The sequence below is a fragment of the Macrobrachium nipponense genome, chromosome 35 (assembly GCF_015104395.2).
Source record: "Macrobrachium nipponense isolate FS-2020 chromosome 35, ASM1510439v2, whole genome shotgun sequence".
NCBI classification, from domain to species: Eukaryota; Metazoa; Arthropoda; class Malacostraca; order Decapoda; family Palaemonidae; genus Macrobrachium; species Macrobrachium nipponense.
The window spans coordinates 9,116,631-9,137,369 of NC_061096.1; the positions used below are offsets into that span (position 1 = coordinate 9,116,631).

General features: G+C 35.5%; 1 protein-coding gene across 5 annotated transcripts in view; it reads right to left on the minus strand.

The window, feature by feature from the left end:
* Positions 1-20,739, minus strand: part of LOC135208415 (glutamate receptor ionotropic, NMDA 2B-like) — a 1,060,362-nt gene that overhangs the window by 372,255 nt on the left and 667,368 nt on the right. For all 5 annotated transcript variants that reach the window (XM_064240560.1, XM_064240561.1, XM_064240559.1 and 2 more), the window contains exon 4: positions 8,439-8,644. In XM_064240560.1, the coding sequence (XP_064096630.1) occupies positions 8,439-8,644 (206 nt within the window). The remainder of the gene's footprint in view (positions 1-8,438; positions 8,645-20,739) is intronic.

The following is a 20,739-nucleotide window of genomic DNA, read 5'->3' on the forward strand; positions in this document are numbered from 1 at the left end:
ACTTTTTCGTAACGTTTTTCAATGAGGGGTTGTAATTTCTTTTACAGAATAGTTGTAAATGACTCCGCCCAAAACGTGAATCACATACAGTGATTTTTCTTATATGGTCAAAGGTTCATTTCTTACTGCATGTTCCATGATGATAATACTAAGGTGTAAAATCATCATGATAATAGTTATGATGGAAACTAAAAAACAGCATCGTTCTTTTTGGATGGGGATGAAGTAAGTCTTTTTCCCGGTTAAATCTTGGTGTGTGTGTGTGTGTGTGTTAGTAAAAATAAGTGTAAAATCCACTTTAGAGGGAATGACACGAGATCGAAATATCTACAATCTGGTTTGGTGTGGGTATGTTGCCCATTGTTGCCCAATACAGTGCAATAATCCTGCACTTGGATAACGGCTGTCAGATATTTAGCTTTTAATAAGTCCAGGGAATATGACTGGTTTATTACCTTGTCTCGTGTATCTAGAGGGGTAAGTCTGTATTATACAAAAACGTGGCTGGCGTTTATCTTGTCTAAAAATGAAACGGTCAATTTCCAGCCACCGTTCATATTAAGTGAATTAAGACCTCATCCATAACGCAGCGGCGCTTTGAATTACAGCTTCTGTATAAAAAAAAAAAGTTTACAGTTCTCAACCTATATTCATTCTATAGTCGAAATCCCTTTAAATGGTCGGCCATAGCAATGTTTCTATCATCAGCAAGTTGCTAGGTGTATACAATCGTAAATAACCCAATGCCTTTGTTTACAGTTTCTCTCTCTCTCTCTCTCTCTCTCTCTCTCTCTCGCTCTCTCTCCGTGCCTCTCTCTCTCTCTCTCTCTCTTCTATATATATATATAATATATATATATATATAATATATATATAATATATATATATATGTGTGTGTGTGTGTGTGTGTGTGTGTGTGTGTATGTATGCTACCGAAACCAGTACGATCACCGTTCAGGTTATGAGTTTCGAACAGGTTGGCAGCCTTCTTGCCTCGACCCTAACGCTCATAGAAAACTTACACACCGCCAGGGTCTGGCTTCCATAATTATATAATTGGTCACATTTTCGCTTTCATGCTTCGAAGTCATTTAGTAGCCCCACTTGAAAGCTTTTCAGCTCAAACTTCAGCTGACTTCAAAGTTCAGTGAAGACAGCATTGTCTAGTTAAACGTTGCGTAGCTGAAGCTCCCATCTAATGAACTGGAGTACAGGACTTGGTGTTGTTTTTTTTTTTAAATCTTTCATTTTCTCTCTATTTGAAATCAGCACCTTTAGGGACGAGCAATATCCTTGGCGTAATAAGTTGAGTATTTTCACAATGAAAGCGTCAATTCAAATCATGATTTAACCCACGGCCAGATTTCGAGTAGAAAAGAACCTCTCGTGTTCATAATATAATCATCTGGTAGGCTGAAGGCTGCCAGTAGGAGACTATGTTCAATTCAGTGCGCATGTCATTACAAGTGTTATACTGCTTTTATACATTTAGTCAGAAAACTGCAATGCTAAAATGAAAAGGGTCACTTGAATCTTTCGTTTGAAGCTGAAACTTGCTGTTTTAGTATCATTAATGTGATAATATCTAGAGATTTACATTATTATGGCTAACATCCAAAGAAATACTTCTTCCTTTTCTAAACCTTGTGCAACCGAAATTCAGGCAGAAAGTCACTGTACAAAACAGAATTTCATACTTTGTCTCCGTTCACCAAATTTCCCCACTGAATTAAACAAATTCACTTATCGCCGTGAAACAGAACATGACAGTTTTCATTGTCACCGTGTGAAAAGGAATTTATCTTTCATATTTCCGAAAAAGTTGAAGTACATGATTGCGTGAGTTTGTGCGGACATTAGTGAGTGTGAGAGATGTGTGTGTTTTTAAGAGCCGTCTTTGAACGGCTGAAACTTTAAAATGTCCCATCAGAGAGAGAGAGAGAGAGAGAGAGAGAGAGAGACTCATTTCCTCACAAGTGACCTTTAGGTTATTATCTATCATACCGTGAGGACATTGCGTTATGAGCATCATCATTAATAAAAAAATATATAACAATTATATTGATGAACAAAATGAATTTTGTTTCATGCCTTATAGCACGTTCTTGGAAATATTTCCTCTCTTTAATATTGCCACAGAAAGCCACTGCATTGATGTAATATTGCACACAGGCTTTATTATCTGGGTAGCACTTGCATCATTTATACACGCAGAAATTCATTTTAATCTCTAATTTTCACAGAATCCACGCCATTATCAAATACACTAAAAAACAGAGAGAGAGAGAGAGAGAGAGAGAGAGAGAGAGAGAGAGAGAGGCGATTCTAGATGAATCAGACACTCAAGTGGTAAGTAAACTTGGAATATACTACAGAAATTTTGTAAATCAGCAAAAGAGGGAAAAAGTTAATAAATGAACCAATACCTAACAATGTCGCGCATCAACAAAGTCCACCAATAGGACTGAAATTCTTTGAAAATTCCCAGACCTTTCCACCTCAAAGGATGGAGATGAAGATGAAAGAATGAAACATTACATAATAAAAAAGTAAGTAAAGCTAGAGGATGTTACAAAATGGAAGGGTCTGGAGGACGGAGTCAACATGACTAGCAGGAGGTAGGAGGAGGTAGGTAGGAAGGAGGAGGTAGGAGGAGGAGGAGGAGGAGGAGGAGGAGGAGGAGGAGGAGGAGGAGGAGGCCCACTTCAGCGAATTTCATAAATGACTTCTCAGAACTCTCAAAGCAAGGCAACAAAAAATTTCTTTTAACGTTTATGTTCATCTTCAAAGTACGAGAAGATTACTTAGTTCGTCAGAGCAAAAAACTTGAGTGGAGTCTGTGAACCGAGTAGATTATCCAAGAAAAGTAAAGAAAAATCTTTTCTAAGGGGAATAAAATAAAAGGCTTCCTTTCTTTGTAGGATTAGTTCTTTACTCGTATTTATCATTATTACATTAATATTATTTTATTTTATTTTTATAACGTCGCATTTTTGTTATCCTTACAAATGGGTTCATTACAAAAGTAACACTTATAAATTTCTCACATTTTTTTAGCATTCTCATACCTTAATCTTCTGTTTTAATATTATTTTCTTCATCTCCGATTTGGTCACATCAGACACTATTTGCATCCAGGAAAATAACATCTGTTAAAGAGTCTACAATAGCAAGAAGACCTGTCATTTTCGGATTAAGGAGTTCTGTATGACACGGAATACTGAAGAATAAAAAGCAATACACAGCCAAAATCACACTCACAGACACACACATTTATATATATCGTATATATATATATATATATATATATATATATATATATATATTATATATATATATATATATATATAACCAAAGATCTTAAGCCGCACTTCTAGGCAAGAGACAGGTATACAGCCGCACGATTTTATGCCTTGAATACTTAGTTGCTGAACACACACGCACAGGCTTCAATAAAACTGGATGGTTTGCATTCCAGATTCTTTCATTTATACAAGTACCAGAAACTTTCGGAAACAGTCTTAGTTTTCAGGCACTGATGCACTAAGGAGACACCAGCTACACTCGGTCACGCCTGCATGTGCCCCACCAAATATCAGCGCCCTTCTACTGGAGGGTAGGGCAGGATATCAACTTCGGCACCTGAAGAAGACTGTGGTAGGTCTTCTAAAACTTGTACTTTGTTGATTTAAAGAATCTGGAATCTAAACTATCTCGTCTATTGAAGCCTATACACTATATATATATATATATATATATATATATATATATATATATATATATATATATATATATATATATATATACACACACACACACACACACACACACACATATATATATATATATATATATATATATATATATATATTATATATAAATATATATATATTTGGGTGTCCATACAATCTTTCCCCGATTTCATACCTTAATTACACACAAACCATGTTAGGTAGAGGTATAAGGTTTTCTTCAATTTCAACAACAATGACTAAAATTTTTTTTATATTACTAATAAATTTCAACTAGTACCCCCTTTGTTGCCCAGAGTACATCTAAGCAAAATTCTATCTCACGCCAGGTATTCTCCATCATCTCCATAGTTACCGTTGCTAGAGCTGCTGTTATCCTTGCTTTTAAGGTCTCAACATTAGGTAGGCGTTTGTGCAACACTTTATGCATTGTGCTCCGAAGTATCCGTAGTTCGATCAAAGAACGACGAACTGATTTTCTAGGACTACGTTGGAAGGGGTCACGCACAGCAACAACGGAGGCATCACTCACACCTGGTCTACCGCTTCTCTTACAGTCTTCAACAGTTCCAGTCTCCGATTTCTGAACTTGCGCTGAACTGCAACAGCTAATTTTGTTTCGTGGTACCATAACACACACTGGGTTTCTCCTGCAATGACACCATTTCTGCTATTCTTGACTCAGCTGGCAGATAGAGTGATTACAGTGCCATCTGTAGGCACACAAAAGAAACTTAAGTAATTACTCAACACAATGTGAAAGTTGTACGGTCATATCCACAATAATTTTAAAGTTATTAATTTTATTAACCAGGGAATGATTTTATGGGAACGCTGTACATATATACATACATACAGGGTGTAAGAAGAGTTTATTCAAATATTTGGGGAAATGAAAGAAAAAGTCATTGTGAGCAGAAAATGTTCTATAAACATATGCATTAAGGCGTCATTTGGTGGCGAGGTGGATTTTTTAAAATAACCGTTATCATTAAATGGCCAAGTAAGATAGCAAACTCGGGATGTCGGCCTTCGCACGGCTATGGGGAGGGGGAGGGGGGGAGGGAGCATGGAGTTGTTGTTGTTGTTGTTTTTTTTTTATGGTGTTTTTACGTTGCATGGAACCAGTGGTTATTCAGCAACGGGACCAACGGCTTTACCTGACTTCCGAACCACGTCGAGAGTGAACTTCTACCACCAGAAATACACATCTCTCACACCTCAATGGAATGCCCGAGAGTCGAACTCGCGGCCACCGAGGTGGCAGCCAAGACCATGCCGATCACACCACTGAGGCGCTCTCATCCATTTTGTGACCAAGAAACTGGAGACAATGCCTTACCGTTCCAGTAATGTGGAATATGCAGATATGATGTTTACTTATTATGCGTTTTGCTTTTCAAACAGTGGACTCCACTGTTATATGAAAAATAAAGAAGGAAATCAGCGATTAGGCCGAGGTGAATAAAATACTTCCAAATTAAATGTATCCATTAGATACGAACTAAGTGAAAATATGCATAAATCATAAAAACCTTCTCCCCCTCTGTCAATGGTATTCACTGGACTCCGATAAAGAAGAGAAAAGCAAGCCGAATGGAATCTTCCCTTAATCAAAGATAGGCCTATTCATTACACACAGATCAAGTATTTAAAACATATTATCAAAAACCTCTCCTTCTCCATCAAAAGTATTCCATCACACATCAGTTGAAGAAAAAACCCCACAAAGAAAATGCTTTCGTCTCTGTCAGATGAAAAAGGCTTTTATGATAGGTAAAGCTACTTTTAAAATTAGATTACGGTAAAGTTTATCCACAGGTGATTTACTAATTGAAGGGACTGTAATGTTTCATCTGTCAAAAACCTGCGAGATAAAAAAATTAATTAAAAGATTAACTATCCAGTTGCCTTAGGCATTTCATCGACCCACCCCCCCCCCCCCCCCCCTCATATCCCTGACTACTCAGACATCGCATCGCGTACGCCATCTTGGCCGAGAGCCGCGTTATTAAGGAAAAACGGTTATTTAAAAATTGAGCTCACCGACAAACAAAGCCTTAAAATGTATATGTTCATAAAACATTTTCTGCTTAGAATGACTTTTTCTTTCATTTCTAGAAATATTTGCATAAAGTCGTGTTATCCCATGTTAACAATCAAGGAACAGATGTCAATGAGCTTGAGAAATAATGGTAGATTACCCAACAATCTTACTATATACTTTTTGCAGGTTTGTGTAGGTATTTAAGAAGAGGTGAGCCATGGGTTATATAAGTTGAGGTACTTGTTCAACAATCTGAAAGCTACAGAAATAACGAAAAAATGTGTCGAAGTTTTTCGGCGCAATCAAGTTTTCTGTTTAAGCCGCGGGCTATGAATCTTTCAGCCACAGCCAGGTGGTGACTATGTGATGTCCTATAGAGTTGGTAGCGCACGATTACGGTTAACTTTAACCTTAAATGAAAAAAATAAAAAAAAACTGAAGCTAGACGGCTGCAATTTGGTACGGGGAGAACAGAGAAAAGTGCGGACGGACATACAAAGCCATCTCGATAGTTTTCTTTTACAGAAAACTAAAAGCATAATTTGGAGGTTCTAAACCTAATGTCTCACAATATTAATAAAGAGTTCGTGGTCAAAGCAATAAAATGGTATCAAAATCAAGATGGTCAAGATTTTTTGGAGCAATTAATGTCCCAGCAATGGAGCCAAGATGCGTTAGTGTACAATGAGTACACATTAATGGGCCGCTATTGGCCGCTATTTAGAATCAGGAAAAATGACTTTGAATATAAATAGGCATGCCTTGAAAAGTTAATGTACTGGAGTGGATGTGCATAGACAGATAGACTTAATAGTATTACCTTTAGTTGGCTTGAGATTCTATGCTAAAGGCATCTAAGTATGGGTGAATTTTGTCATGTGCGATGCTGAGTGATACTGCACTCAAACTATCGAATATATAAGCAGTCTAAAAGTTTAAATAACCTTTTTCTCCACCCACGATCCCGCCCCCAATAACAGATTAACCTACAGAACATATAATTAACACTGGGTAACCGATTAACAAAGTTGAATAACGCTGAATTTGACCAGCATATGAAAGGGTGACTACAAATAATTAGCTGACCAGTCCAAATGTTTTTTAACGTTGCCAACAGCACGACAAGTTCTGAAAAAATCGGTAGTAACTTTTTTTAATTTTCTATAATAAAAGGTATCCATACTGTCAGACTATCAGAAATGAAGAGAGGAGAGAGAGAGAGAGAGAGAGAGAGAGAGAGAGAGAGAGGTGGAGACTCAAGTAATATAACAAAACAGAAAAATAAAAAAAGAACAATAGGATGCTTAATAGAATTTAGTTTTCGTCATACTTTCACCCGTAGCTCGCGTTTTCTCGAGTTTTATTTGGCTAAAGAAAAAAAAAACAGAAAAAAGGTGTTGGTGACAGGGAAATTTAGCAATTTTAACAAAACACCAGGACCAGAAGCAGCAAACGTAGACCTAACGAATTTGAAAAGCTTTTTTTTCAGTTTTAGACGCAGATGAAGAAGGTACTAAAGAAATAATAATAAGTAAAAGGCATAATTATGTTACAAAACAGAAACTTCTAAAGGACGGAGTCAACATAACTTGCAGACGAAGAGGAAGCCACTTCAACGAAATTTGTATTTTATTTCTCATAACTCTCAAAGCAGGGCAACAAAGAGTTTCTTTTGACATTTATGTTCATCTTCAAAGTAGAAGACTGCTTAGTTCGTTTGAGCAGAAAACTTGAGTGGAGGCCTTGAATGAAACTGGACTCTCTACCCAAGGACAGCGAGAGAAGTTTCTTTCTGGCGGATTAACTCTCAGCTCTTCTTTACACTTTCCAGTTTTCTTTCTTCGTTTCCCGTCTTTCTTCTATTGACAAGAAAATTCAGTAATGAATTGGGACGTGCCAATAGTAACATTTCTAGCTTCTGTTGACACATTTACGTTTGTACCAATTGTTCTACAAATTTTTCTATTGTAAATAAATATATTACGCGACATTTCATGGATCCGGTTTGAATTCTATTCATGCTGGGTTAAGTTTACGTCTAATTGTTGAATCTGGGTTGGAATCAATGAGGCTCATTTATACGGAGAGATTGTGGGTTCCCTTAATTTGCTAGTTTTTTTATTTTTTGTTTTTCAATATTAGAGATAGTATGAAAAAAAAACTTCAGACATCAAGGTTAATTAACGCCAAGGGAAGCTTTAATCCGAATGATGGATGATTCCTAGAGAATAAATCTGGAACACGTTTTATCCAAGGCTGGAAGAGTCTTTTCTTTATTTTGTTCTTTATAGCTGTGAATAATAGGCAATTTTACATCACTATCTATTAGTTCAAAAAGTACGAGTTGAAAGAATTAACTGTGAGTTTCGCCAAAGAATTGGACTATTGTTCGTGGAAATGACTCGCTTAGGTATTTATTCTTTCTCTCTTCTTATTCTTATTTCGTTATTTAAAGGTTAATCCTCATCCTTTCATAATCCCTCACTTCCCTTCAGATTGCTTATCGACTTCTTTAAGGACGCTTAATCACCTCCCACACATCAAGGCCCTCTCAACCGTCGCCACCCACCCCCGCCCCCGCCCCCGCCCCGACCCTCATCTCGAGAACTTCTTAACGACCTTAAAGAAGATATACTTACTTGATTTTGGGCTTGGAGAGATCTTGGGGGTCGCCATATTGGTGTACCTGGTCCCTGACCGTTTGGACAAAGTCTGTGTGGCCAGCAATATGCGAAGTGACAATTGTAAATGCATGCCACTGATACCTTACAAGTATTGAAAGCATCGCGGCAGCTTGGTGATGTATGGAAGGCGCCATTTGTATTCTCAAGCCGCTCATGGAGGCCTGGAAAGGAAAGGAAAGACATCTTGTTAGTTTGTCATGGAATAAATTTTTCTGTGATTGACTTTGTCAAAAGTAGGACGGAGTTAATCTGTGAGCGTGGCCAACAAAAAGAGATCATGATACACAACAAGCTAACAGCAACTAATGCACTATTAAAAACACTGGAATCTGAATGTATTTACATTCCAGTCCTGACATAATCATGTATGATTTTTAGCTTCAAAACTCTATGTAATTCAGCAGCTGCAATAGTGGCCCATTAGTTTTCACCCTTACTTTCACAGCCATTGAAATAAACGAAAAACAATGTATCTTGAGAATCGTCTAACACATCTGAGAGATGCGAAATGCTTGTTAAATTTAGGATGTGCCTGAATTCACTCGATGTTATACAGGAAGGAATATTGTCGATAAAACACGAACAAAACTATCTCAACAGTTGTACATGAACATGTAATCAAAATCAGTTTCCTTATATCAGCAGACAAAAAAACGACAGGTGCGCAAATAAGGATTTCCACCAAGATTTGAATTTTCATATGCTACAGTTGTGAAAAAAGAAAGTGTCCCTCATAGTTCTTTTTTTTACTTTATTTATATTTCATTCAGTAAAAGAATTTGATATTAGCAATATTTCCTCTAGTGAATAAGAATCTAGAGAAAATCAATTAATATGAATAGAAACAGAGTTGAAATTAACAAGGTACGTGTTATTTAGATGTGATATGAAAAATAGGTTAAATCTGAATTAGTAAAAAATTGTGAGACTTGGCGTACACATGTATTTCTCTTAATAAATGTGGCAATAAAACCCTTATCAATTGATGGACATTGCCTTTTTAATAGCCATTTTTTTGCTACTCACACACACACACAAGATTAACTCAGGGAACTGGAGTGGGAAAAGACACTAACAAGGATTACTGAGAATTCTAAGTTTCCATATTAAATCTCCTTGGAACGTCTTGTGCTGAATGGGGTCAAAAGTGTACAAAAATGGGTTCAAAATAATGCTATTTTCCTTTGCTACGTATATCAATGTAGTCTGTGAATTTGTGAAAAATATTTACACCTTATTATTAGACTATTCTATGGGGATATTAGATTCAATGTAATTTCTCACTTAGATGCACAAAAAGAGCATTATTCTGTTGGCCAGTTCTAATTGATAACTTATATTGATTTATTTTAGAATTTGTTTCCATACTTATCCGGCCCATATAAAATGAAGCACAGTCCATGCATGGGAATTTATAAATAATGTTGTTACTCTGATAAAGACAGTAACTTACAATATGCATGTTTTTAGTGTTATAATATGAGCAAACTACATTTTTCTTTAGTCATTTCAACGCTAATTTGATGGAATTAAAGCCGATGAAATAAGGCAGAGGAATAGCGTTTTTGGGTAATTCTATGTTCCTGACACTTTCATCATAAAATGTCTTCGACCTCTTCTCAAATTTCTCTGTGGGTTGCTACCCAGAAATACGTAAGTCACAGAAGAATTATTATGTCTACAAAAACAGTATAAATAATTTAAGTTCAATATTGGTTCTCTATCTATACAAAATTAAAAAAAAAAAAATTCATGTCTGGTTACATTGCGAAAGAGGATCAGGTAATTTTTTCCCCCGATTTCTAGTGTGAATCTCATAAACGGGACTTGTTCTTACAGTTTTTGCTACAAGTTATTAGGTATAATAGCCGATATGTCATTTCATGCTGAAACGATGGTACATGTAATTAATTACTCGTAGGAATAAAATTCTATTTTTTATAAATACCTTACGTATAAAATCGACAGAAATGGAGATAAAGTGTTCGACATTTCCGTACCTAATGTTTCCTTACAGAATTTCCCATCAAAGATAAATTTACAATCACAAATTCACAATTTAAAAAAATCCAAAATATGACTGCTTGTTAGAGGCAAATTTAATCCGATTAACTGATCTTTTTTTAGATATTCTCCTACCGATTCAATAGATACTTTTATGAATAAATATAAAAAAAACGGCAAAACTTACTCATCAGGACCGGGTCGGACTGATCCGATGCCGTTTAATTTTCCCGTTAGGTTTATGGAATTATTCAAATGGGTTCTTGAGGTACTTTCTAAGAGCAGCGATAACATTTCTGTAGAGGTATTTCTTAATTTGACAAGAGACAGAGACTGCACAGCTCATTACTATAAGTCTAAAACGATTTTTTTTCTCTATTGTGTGTGTGTGTGTGTGTGTATGGTGTTTTTACGTTGCATGGAACCAGTGGTTATTCAGCAACTGGACCAACGGCTTTACGTGACTTCCAAACCACGTCGAGAGTGAACTTCTATCACCAGAAATACACATCTCTCACTCCTCAATGGAATGGCCGAGAATCGAACCCGCGACCACCGAGGTGAGAAGCAAACACCAAACCAACCACGCCACTGAGGCGCTTATATTGTGTGTTTTAACCAGCCCCTATAAATATGGTAACTATGAAGAATTAATGGAAAACCGAATAACATGTCTTTATTACTTGTTCAGTATTCATCTCACATTACTTTTGGATACCTTAATTACTTCATCAGGGGATTCTTTCTTAATTTTCTAAAACTTCTCAGTTGCATCAAAGCATTTCCTGAAAACTTTGTGGAAATTAATCTTATCATTAAATTTTAATGGTGAAGAAAAAGCCCTTTTACAGTATTTTTGAGAAACGAAGATGGATGGCGCTTTAGACAAAACAGATAACATGGTTAAAACAGCAGGTGATATATCATAACACTGAGCTCACGTAACTTCTTCATTAATATTTTTACTAAAAAAAATGTACAGCATATTCTTTTCCGCCTTTTCCGTCTAATCGCGTTATTTAATGCCTTTAGTTTTACATTTTTACTTGTCTTTCCTTCGTTGATTTTGCATTTATTTATATATTCATCACGTGCCGAACGTGATTCACTTATATATATATATGTGTGTGTGTTTTTGTGTGTAATTGAACTCAGAAAATTTTGCTGACATTAATCTTCTTACCCTGCTGATTCAGTCAAAGCAACATGAAGAGGGAACCCATTTATTTTTATTCCTGCTTTCAGCAGAAACCAAAATCGAGGCCGACTTATCCAGATAAGTAGCATTCATTAAGGATACCATTAAGGTAAGGTTCAGCAAATTACCGCGCTCGTATATCTTGTCAGCAGCTCTCTTTTTACAGGAAGATCAAAGTCTCCAGTTCGTTTTTCATTGTTCTGTAATTCAGCTACTATCTCTATTTTATTATTTCTGAAAGAGTTTAATGCCTTGAGCATCTCTATTTCAGACTTCCTGTGTTCCCAATGAATAGGATAATATTCTTTCAAGTACAGTTCTTATTCTCTAAATGCGTATTGGCATCGGTTTTTATAGCTCGGTCAATAAAACGGGAAAGGGTAATATGGATGTTTCTTTCGTTTTCAATAATTACATTATATTGTCCTATTAGCTTTGGCCGACTCTAGCAATCAGGAACGCAACCTTTTCAAGAACGTATCGAGTAACATTTGCGCAATTTTTGTATTTAGTTTTGGTCTTGGAGCTTTTTTTTTATTATATTCATTTCCTATTTTATTACCACTCAATTATATATATATATATATATATATATATATATATATAATTTATATATAGATATATATAGATATATATATATATATATATATATATATATATATATATATATATATATAGATAGATAGATAGAATATATATATATCTATATATATATATATATATTATATATATATATAGATAATATATATATATATATATATATATATATATATATATATATAAGATATATATATATATACTATATATATATATATATATATATATATTATATATATATAATATATCTACACAGACACACACACACACACACATATATATATATATATATATATATATATATATATATAATATATATATATATATATATATATAGATATATATATATAGTATATATATATATATATATATATCTATATATGTATATATATATATATATATATATATATATATATATATATATATATATACAGCGTGTTTCGAAATTAGAGGCCCCTCTCCGCAGAACAAATGGAAAGTAATGACGTTTTCTGCTATAGCCTATTTCTAAATACATTATCTTAAGTTTCTATTAAGCTATTTTTATTTTACATTTCTTGTATTTTCAGACTGAGTGACGGAGGTAGATACAGCCATGGCTAACGACGCACGAGGAAATCAGATGGATTGACCGAATCAGGGCTATAACCTTCTGAGAGGCCTGGGATGCTAGCGCATCCTTCATTTCAAGTTCCTGGATAGCTAAATACAAGCTAAATACATTAAAAGAGATGAGTTCTTTGTTAAAAGAAACTGGGACAAAAATCCATATGACTGTCATCGCGAAAAGAGTGAGAATCTTGGAAGGCCTGAAGTCCTTTCTCAGGAGTCAAAAGACATCATAGCTGAGGCAGTGGCCAGACCAAGAAAGTCTTTACATAAATGGCGCTTGAACAAGAAACAAAAAGGGGAAAGAAGAGAGGTTATAAGTTATCGTGCTGTGTATCGTGAGTTGAAAAAATCTGGTATCAAGCCATTTCATGTTATCAGCAAGCCTAACATCACTCAGCAACAGAAAGAAGACCGTACATGATTTTGTGGTTCATTTCTTAAAGTTTGGGATGAACCTGACTTTCTCCATGTTGCCACATCAGATGAATTCTTCATTTACACAATCAGGAAGCCAAATCATAAAAAAATTACATCATTTGGGCTACAGAGTTGGATGATATCAGCGATGACATGCGCTATCGCCAAGTTGTGAAATTTCCTCAATGTTTGGGAATTTTTCTCTGTTTCACAGCCAAATGGTTAATGTGGATCATCAAAGGAAAAGGACAGTCATGGAGTGGCAAATACTTCAGAGAAACTGTGCCTACTAGTGGAGTATTTCCTTTCCTCAAAGATCCTGAAAACGTGTTATCTGTTGAAGAAGTCACATTTTTGCATGATAAGGCACCAAGTTTCAATGCTCTTCAGACACAGGAGCTGCTTCGAAACAGTGGTATCGATTTCTTCTCGTCAAGTGAATTCCCAGGTAGCTCCCCTGACCTTAATGTCCATGAAAACATTGCTAGTATCTTAAAGGATCGTGTTGAAGAGCACACAGTGAACTATGATGGTATACCAAGCCTCGACGACCTGCAAAGAGAGGTGACCAACGTACTCAGGGAAATGGAGTTTGGGTCTCAGCTTTTTTGTGATTTGCTGAAATCATACCCCTCAAGAATGCAGGCTGTGGTACAGGCAGATGGAGGCCACACAGAATATTAAATAGTCAGAGAGAAACTTAAATAAATACCTTTTCTGAATTACTTTTGTTTTTGTCCCATATCAATTTTCGTTTATGCTGTAGAAGGAGGGGGGGCTCTAATTGCTAAACACCCTGTTACATAAAATTATAGTATATATATATCTATAAATATTATATAAATATAATAATTATTTATGTATTAAATGTCATATATATACCCCTATATATATATTATATAATATTATATATATTAATATATATCTATATATATATATATATATATGTGAGATATATATCATATATATATATATATATCTTTTATACACTGTATATATATATATATATATATATATATATATAATATATATATATATATATATATATATATGTGTGTGTGTGTGTGTGTATGTATACACTATATGATTAATTATACACATATATGTATGTATGTACGTATTATATATATATATATATATATATATATATATATATATATATATATATATATTACGAACATTAGACTGCATCTGTTGTTTAATATTAAATTCGCTCTACCGGGTAAATAATACCTAAGGGGTACTGTAATTGATAAGTGGCTTTTCACCTAAGAGGATCGAACTATCGAAGAGCGAGCACCATCGGCCACCAATGGATTCGGCAGTTCGATCCTGTCAGGTAACGAACCACTTATCAATTCCCCTTAGGTATTATTTCCGAGGCAGTGCGAATTGCATATCAAACGACATTTGTGACTTACGCATATCACGATAATGTGTATGTGCATATCACGGTGATGTGATAAAAATTCATATATATATACACACAGAATTTGAAAACGCGTTCTTCGGGAACAACCCTGGCAAACTGTTATTGCGGTGTTAGAGTCAGAAGGATCTTTTAATGAATATCAAAGTTAAAAAAGGGGGCTGCTTTAAATGGCAGAACTTACTGTTCCATTTCTTATTCCTATGTGAAATATATTTGACGGCCAATCTTTAAACTCACAGATAAATGAGACAATGAAAAGCAAAATAGGAGTAATGTTTTCCCTGAGATTGTTACAAACAAATATTTTTTTTGCTTAATTGATTTTTTCTTTGTAAAGTATTTGACTTTTAATTCTAACGATTATAATAGAACAGTAACGGTAATAAGTACTACGATGAAAAAAATTTACTTTCCATTTTGATTACTAAACACAAGTTTACTTTATCACACAATCTATGCTTTGATTTAAATTATGACAAAAATAGCAGCAACTGCATCACAAGGTTTTGTTTCGCAATGGTTTTTCATTCTTAATTTTTTGATATGGCACCAGTTTGTGAAAAGTAAAATCAAACTGACAAAAAGAATGATTAATTGAATCATTGAATATCAATCGAGAAGTTACTGAGAATTCATTTCAATCCGCAGTAGCAGTATCACCGGAGCACCAGAAGATTGACGAATAGTATTCGAACCCTTTTTTCGCATCACACGTTTTCTGAGAATGTTGTGAATGAAACCGCTGACGGTTGATTGTCGAAATTTAAAAATAAACGCTTAATTTAGTACTGTGGTAATTTTTTTCTAATTCTTCTTCTTCTTCTTCTTCTTCTGAGAGAGAGAGAGAGAGAGAGAGAGGAGAGAGAGAGAGAGAGAGAGAGAGGTGGAGGGGCCGTTTATTGCATGGCAGTGATAGATCGTGAATATTACCCAGAATGCAGCTAATAAAGAATTGTACCTGACAGTGGGGGATTTTATAAAGTGTATCCAGATATTTGATGGCAATTCCTTTCCTGTCCTCATAAAATATCCTCTGCAATGTATTTGTGATTTGTTATCATCATTTAAGTGATAAACAGTTCGAACGCTTCTATTTACAGTTTTTCAAAATATATAATATTATCAAAGGAGATATCTCGAAAAGTAAAAAATAACTGTCTGTATTAAGTGTACACCACTTTATTATTTCTAAAGTAAAAAATCGTGCCACAGCCAACATAATTGACCTTAGCAGTACCAAACACACACACCCACAAGCAGAGCTCACATGAGAAACGGTGTGCGATAAACTTGAGAAAAGCGATAGACCAGAAGTAGTTCAAGAATATTCAACGATATTACGAGTTGAGAAAGAAAAGACGGTAGCCTCGAAGTGGAGGAAAAGAATAAGTGAAGCTGTGGTCTAATGGGGTTACGAGGATGCCTGAAAGAGAGAAGTACTTCTTCCTTAAGATCAATGGGCAGTGGGCGAAAAACACCGGCAGATAAGACTAATCTGTAACCCCAGAAGGAAAGACCTACGGAAACTGGTCTGACGAACGCCTTTTCATTCAATTCCGGGAAAGAGAAGTAGCCCCTAGACATAAGAGTAATATTCCATACATAAAACCTTAGTACCTGTGATTAGAATATTATTCTTTACATGTTAAGAGACCGTAGTTTTAAATAATATAGCATTTCAAACTAATCGAGGTTTTAAAGGAATATCTAAACTACATTAAACGGCAAAAAAGTACACTAAAATAATATACTGATGTACATAAAACTTTCTTCAGAGATATATAAGCATCTGAAAGGACGAGAAGAGGAGAATGGGTGGATATTCTATTTTGGGTGACTTTGAACTTGACCCATATAAGATGTTGCACTTTCAGATGTTTTCTTAATTATTTTCGGAAACATGATCTACGAGTATTTCATGGAGTGAACATTCATCACTTACTCAAAAAGACTAAGGCATCAAGATGCAATTTACTTTTATTTTAAAAGGCAATTTTGTTCGTTTACTTTTATTTTTACGTTGTTTTACTTTAGGGTACTAAACCACTTTGGTTTATTTTGGTTTAAGTGTTCTCGGTAGACTTTCACGACTGTTCAATAGGTCCGTCCCTGAATAAAGTCAAGGAAATTAAATCTTTCGGTAAGCCAGAAAGACAGAGAAAAAAATATTTTATATAAAAATGTCAATATCCGAATAAAATATTTTATATCAAAATATCAACATCTGAATAAAATCTTTTAAAGAAATCAACATCCGAAGAATTAGAAAGTCAACATTTGTTGAAATTCTATCTTGCGAAGTACCAGAATATTAATAAACGAAACAAATAAAAATGGAATCATGCTAGACTTCACTTGTGAGTTGAGATCAAGAACTACTCACCTGAACCATCTTGCAGATTCAGCAAGATTAGAGAGCGGTAAGTTTGGAGAGGAATAATCGATATATCCTCAGAGTAATTCTGATGAAGAACACTTTCTGACCGACAAACCAGGGCTTATTTCCGGGGAGGCAAGTAGGTTGCGCTCAATATTATAAGATACTAGAAGTATCTTTATTATGAGGGTCCATCAGTATCAGGGCTACTTTTGCTAAGAATATTTCATTCATCGTCATATTTATTTAACGGGAAAAATGGATTTACTTCTATCTATAAAACACAGGGACAGACGTAGTAAACTCACATAAAATGTACTGCAATGCCTGTATATCAACATATTAGCGTTGGGAGCAATGAAACAAAAGTACAGCAAAGAAGCCAGTCTTCTAAAAAAAAAAAAATAAACATTAATTTATCCCAAGCCAGAGGTAACATGAATTTACTTAGAAAAGGCATATAGCATTATGATACATAATTCAAGTTCACTGTATATGGTAAAAGCTCACTCCTGGAACTTTGTAAAGTACTGGAAAGTCATCAAAACTCAAACGGGAATCGAGCCCGTATCTTGGTCAGGTTCAGTGCCTCCTGGAAAATATCGTCAATGTTTAAGACAAAGTAAATTTTAAACGAAATTATACGTAATAAGAAAGTCTTCACTTCCTTGCCTCCGGTTAAAATTAAAAATAAAACCAAAGCTATGTGAACGAAATATGTATGTTTGGACACAACCACCTCTGGGAACATTTTAATGATGAAACTTCACAAAAAGTGAAATGGGGCATCATCCAAGGACTTCCGGAAAAACTAAGACTGCAGTAAATTTGTGCCTCTCATACTCACAAATACTCACTCACACACACGCGCGCGCGCGAATAAACCGGTTCTCCTAAATAGGGTGGCTCTTGTCACGTTCATTCTTCAATAGATGAACCAAGGGATACTTCTTGTCCAATTAATTCCATAGCATCAGTTTCTTCAGAAACATACGCAGATGGGTCATTAGCAGCACGTTTATGTGTTGCACACATTCCGTTACTTCCTGAATATTACCTCTTGCACAACGTCTACCAATAACTTCCGTCTTAATTATATATATATATATATATATATATATATATATATATATTTATATGATATATATATATATATATATATATGTATATATATATATATTATATATATATATATACATTGCTACAAAGCGTCCTTCTGACACTTGTTTATTTTTTTCTGATTACAATCATGAGGGATAATCCGAAATATAAGAGAAATCGAAAGAAATAATGTAACTGCTTCGTGTCAAGCATAAAGTAAAAACAAAACCTTGCTGCTGTGATGTTTTTGAGAACCATGTGTAATGGAAATTACATAAAAAAGGGAAATGTAATACATTCTCTATCATAACAACATAGCTCTGATCTAGGTCACAGGTCGACCGGGAAAACTCTCCCAAAAATAAATGTTCTCAGGATACGAGTGAATGCTACCTTAATCATAACCACAGACAAACGAACGAACATACTTCTCACGCTCTGAACTAGATCGGCTCTCACGAGAACCAAAATGAAACTGTTTAATACACATGCCCTAAAAAGGGAGTATGTGCGTTTGTTGCCTACCTATGTTATCTCTTCCAATGTATAACCTGAAACATTGTGAAACTTCCTCTCCGACTCTCTTTGAAATAACTTCCGTCTTGAACATCTATCTCAAGATGTAATTGTTAAACCACTTCAAAGAATATAGCTTTTCCTAAGTCCATAAGTTTCCAACACCCTTCAACCTTACTGATGTGTGAACGAAGAATCTGACGAAGTCTCTGCATTACTTGCCTGCAGAGAGAGAGAGAGAGAGAGAGAGAGAGAGAGAGAGAGAGAGAGAGAGAGAGAGAGATATTTAAACACAATGCTGTTCGCTCTTTGCGAATCTTTAAGTAAAACAAGACGACTCTCTCTGACACATAAACATAAGTGAGTCCAGTCGTCCACACATGCGATACTTTTGACGTGGCTTTTGTTCTATTGTTTCCTTAACGCCGTTTCGTAGACGAAAACATGTAACCGTTATTTTAATATCATACCAAAAGAGATTTATTGGCTGTCATACCCTTGTCACATTCAAACACTAACCTCAAGCCTATGATGACCACAGATGTTGAGAGGAAACATGACACTTAAGGGAATGCTACCCCCTTCTGCCATCGTGTTGTGGCCCCCAGACTAATTTCAGGAGGGTCATTGACAGGGATCAGCCCCATAGTTTGTTAGATTTCATACCATCTCACGTGTATTACTTTTGACCTGACCTTTCACCTAACCTTGTTTTTTAGCAGTGCCGCACCTGCGGCTCCACCTACTCACCCCTGCATTCCCGCGTAATGACCTAAATCTCTCATCAAATTTAGCAGTACCTCATTGTACCCTTTCATCCCATATCCTTCTCTGCCAGCATTCAATGACCTTTCCAGGTACCTGCGAGGATTAGAAGCAGAGATGAAAGGACCAAAGGAGATAGTCATCGTTTGACAGATGTCAGGTAGACATTTCCGGCGACTCCCAAAAACCAGGTATAAATATGGGCTGGCTTGGCCCATCAAATTGCATTCTGCCCTAGCCAGTACCCGTGGATTTTTACACTACCCTGTAACCATGGCATTATGTCCTACTGGAGCGGTGTCACGCCCGAGTCTGATGACCTCGACCAGCCGCTCTGGTATACCTATAACTTGGTAATGACCCACAGCTAGCTTCCTCCCGACATCCCACTTGAAGCTGTCACACCATGAAGTACCTGGGCGCTGTCTGATGATGAGTTTCTCTTTCTTTGATTCCCTGGTGAAGAACTGCAAACGACCGAAGTCCTTCCGCTGACCCCCTTCACTGACGATTCCTTGTTACGACTTTTCTCCTATTCACATACTTTTATTATCCCGTTTGTCTGTGCAACTGTGATATTCTTGTGAAATCATTGTGGAAGTGATGTTAGAAATTTGCTACGTCTGTTAACAGAAATTTCGTTGTGGTAACGTAATATTGAACATTTGACATATCTTGTGTTTTGCTGTTTTCACTTTTACATTGATCATTTTAAGTAAGTTTTGCCGCTATTATTATTTGTAGATTCTGTAGACTTCCCCAGTAATGTGCCGTCTTCTGTAGTTCAACAGTGCCACTCAACATTTTCTGCCAGTGCCAAATCTTGGGATAGTATTCCTGAGATTCCAGTGGGAGTATAACTTGCATACAGTGCTCCACTACACCATTTATTGTTGCGTATTACTATTATCCTTAAGAGTTCGATCCGTATTTTCATGCACCATATGTGATAATTTGATTTAGTGTTATTTGCTTGCAACCCACTGGCACATTTGTTCTTGTTATTGTACACAGTAGTCATTAGTGTTTCAAAGCCACGGAGCCAGTCAGTGCTCTCATAACTTTACTTTTCTGATTACCTCAGAATTATATTTGTCAGTGGACATATTACATTTACCTACAATACTTTTAAAAGTAATTTTAGAAGTTTCTATTAAGGTACTTATTCTGATTTCTGATCATAGTTGTGGGCCATCCATAGTCAGTTTTGTTGCTTCCAAAAGGCATTTTTGAGTAG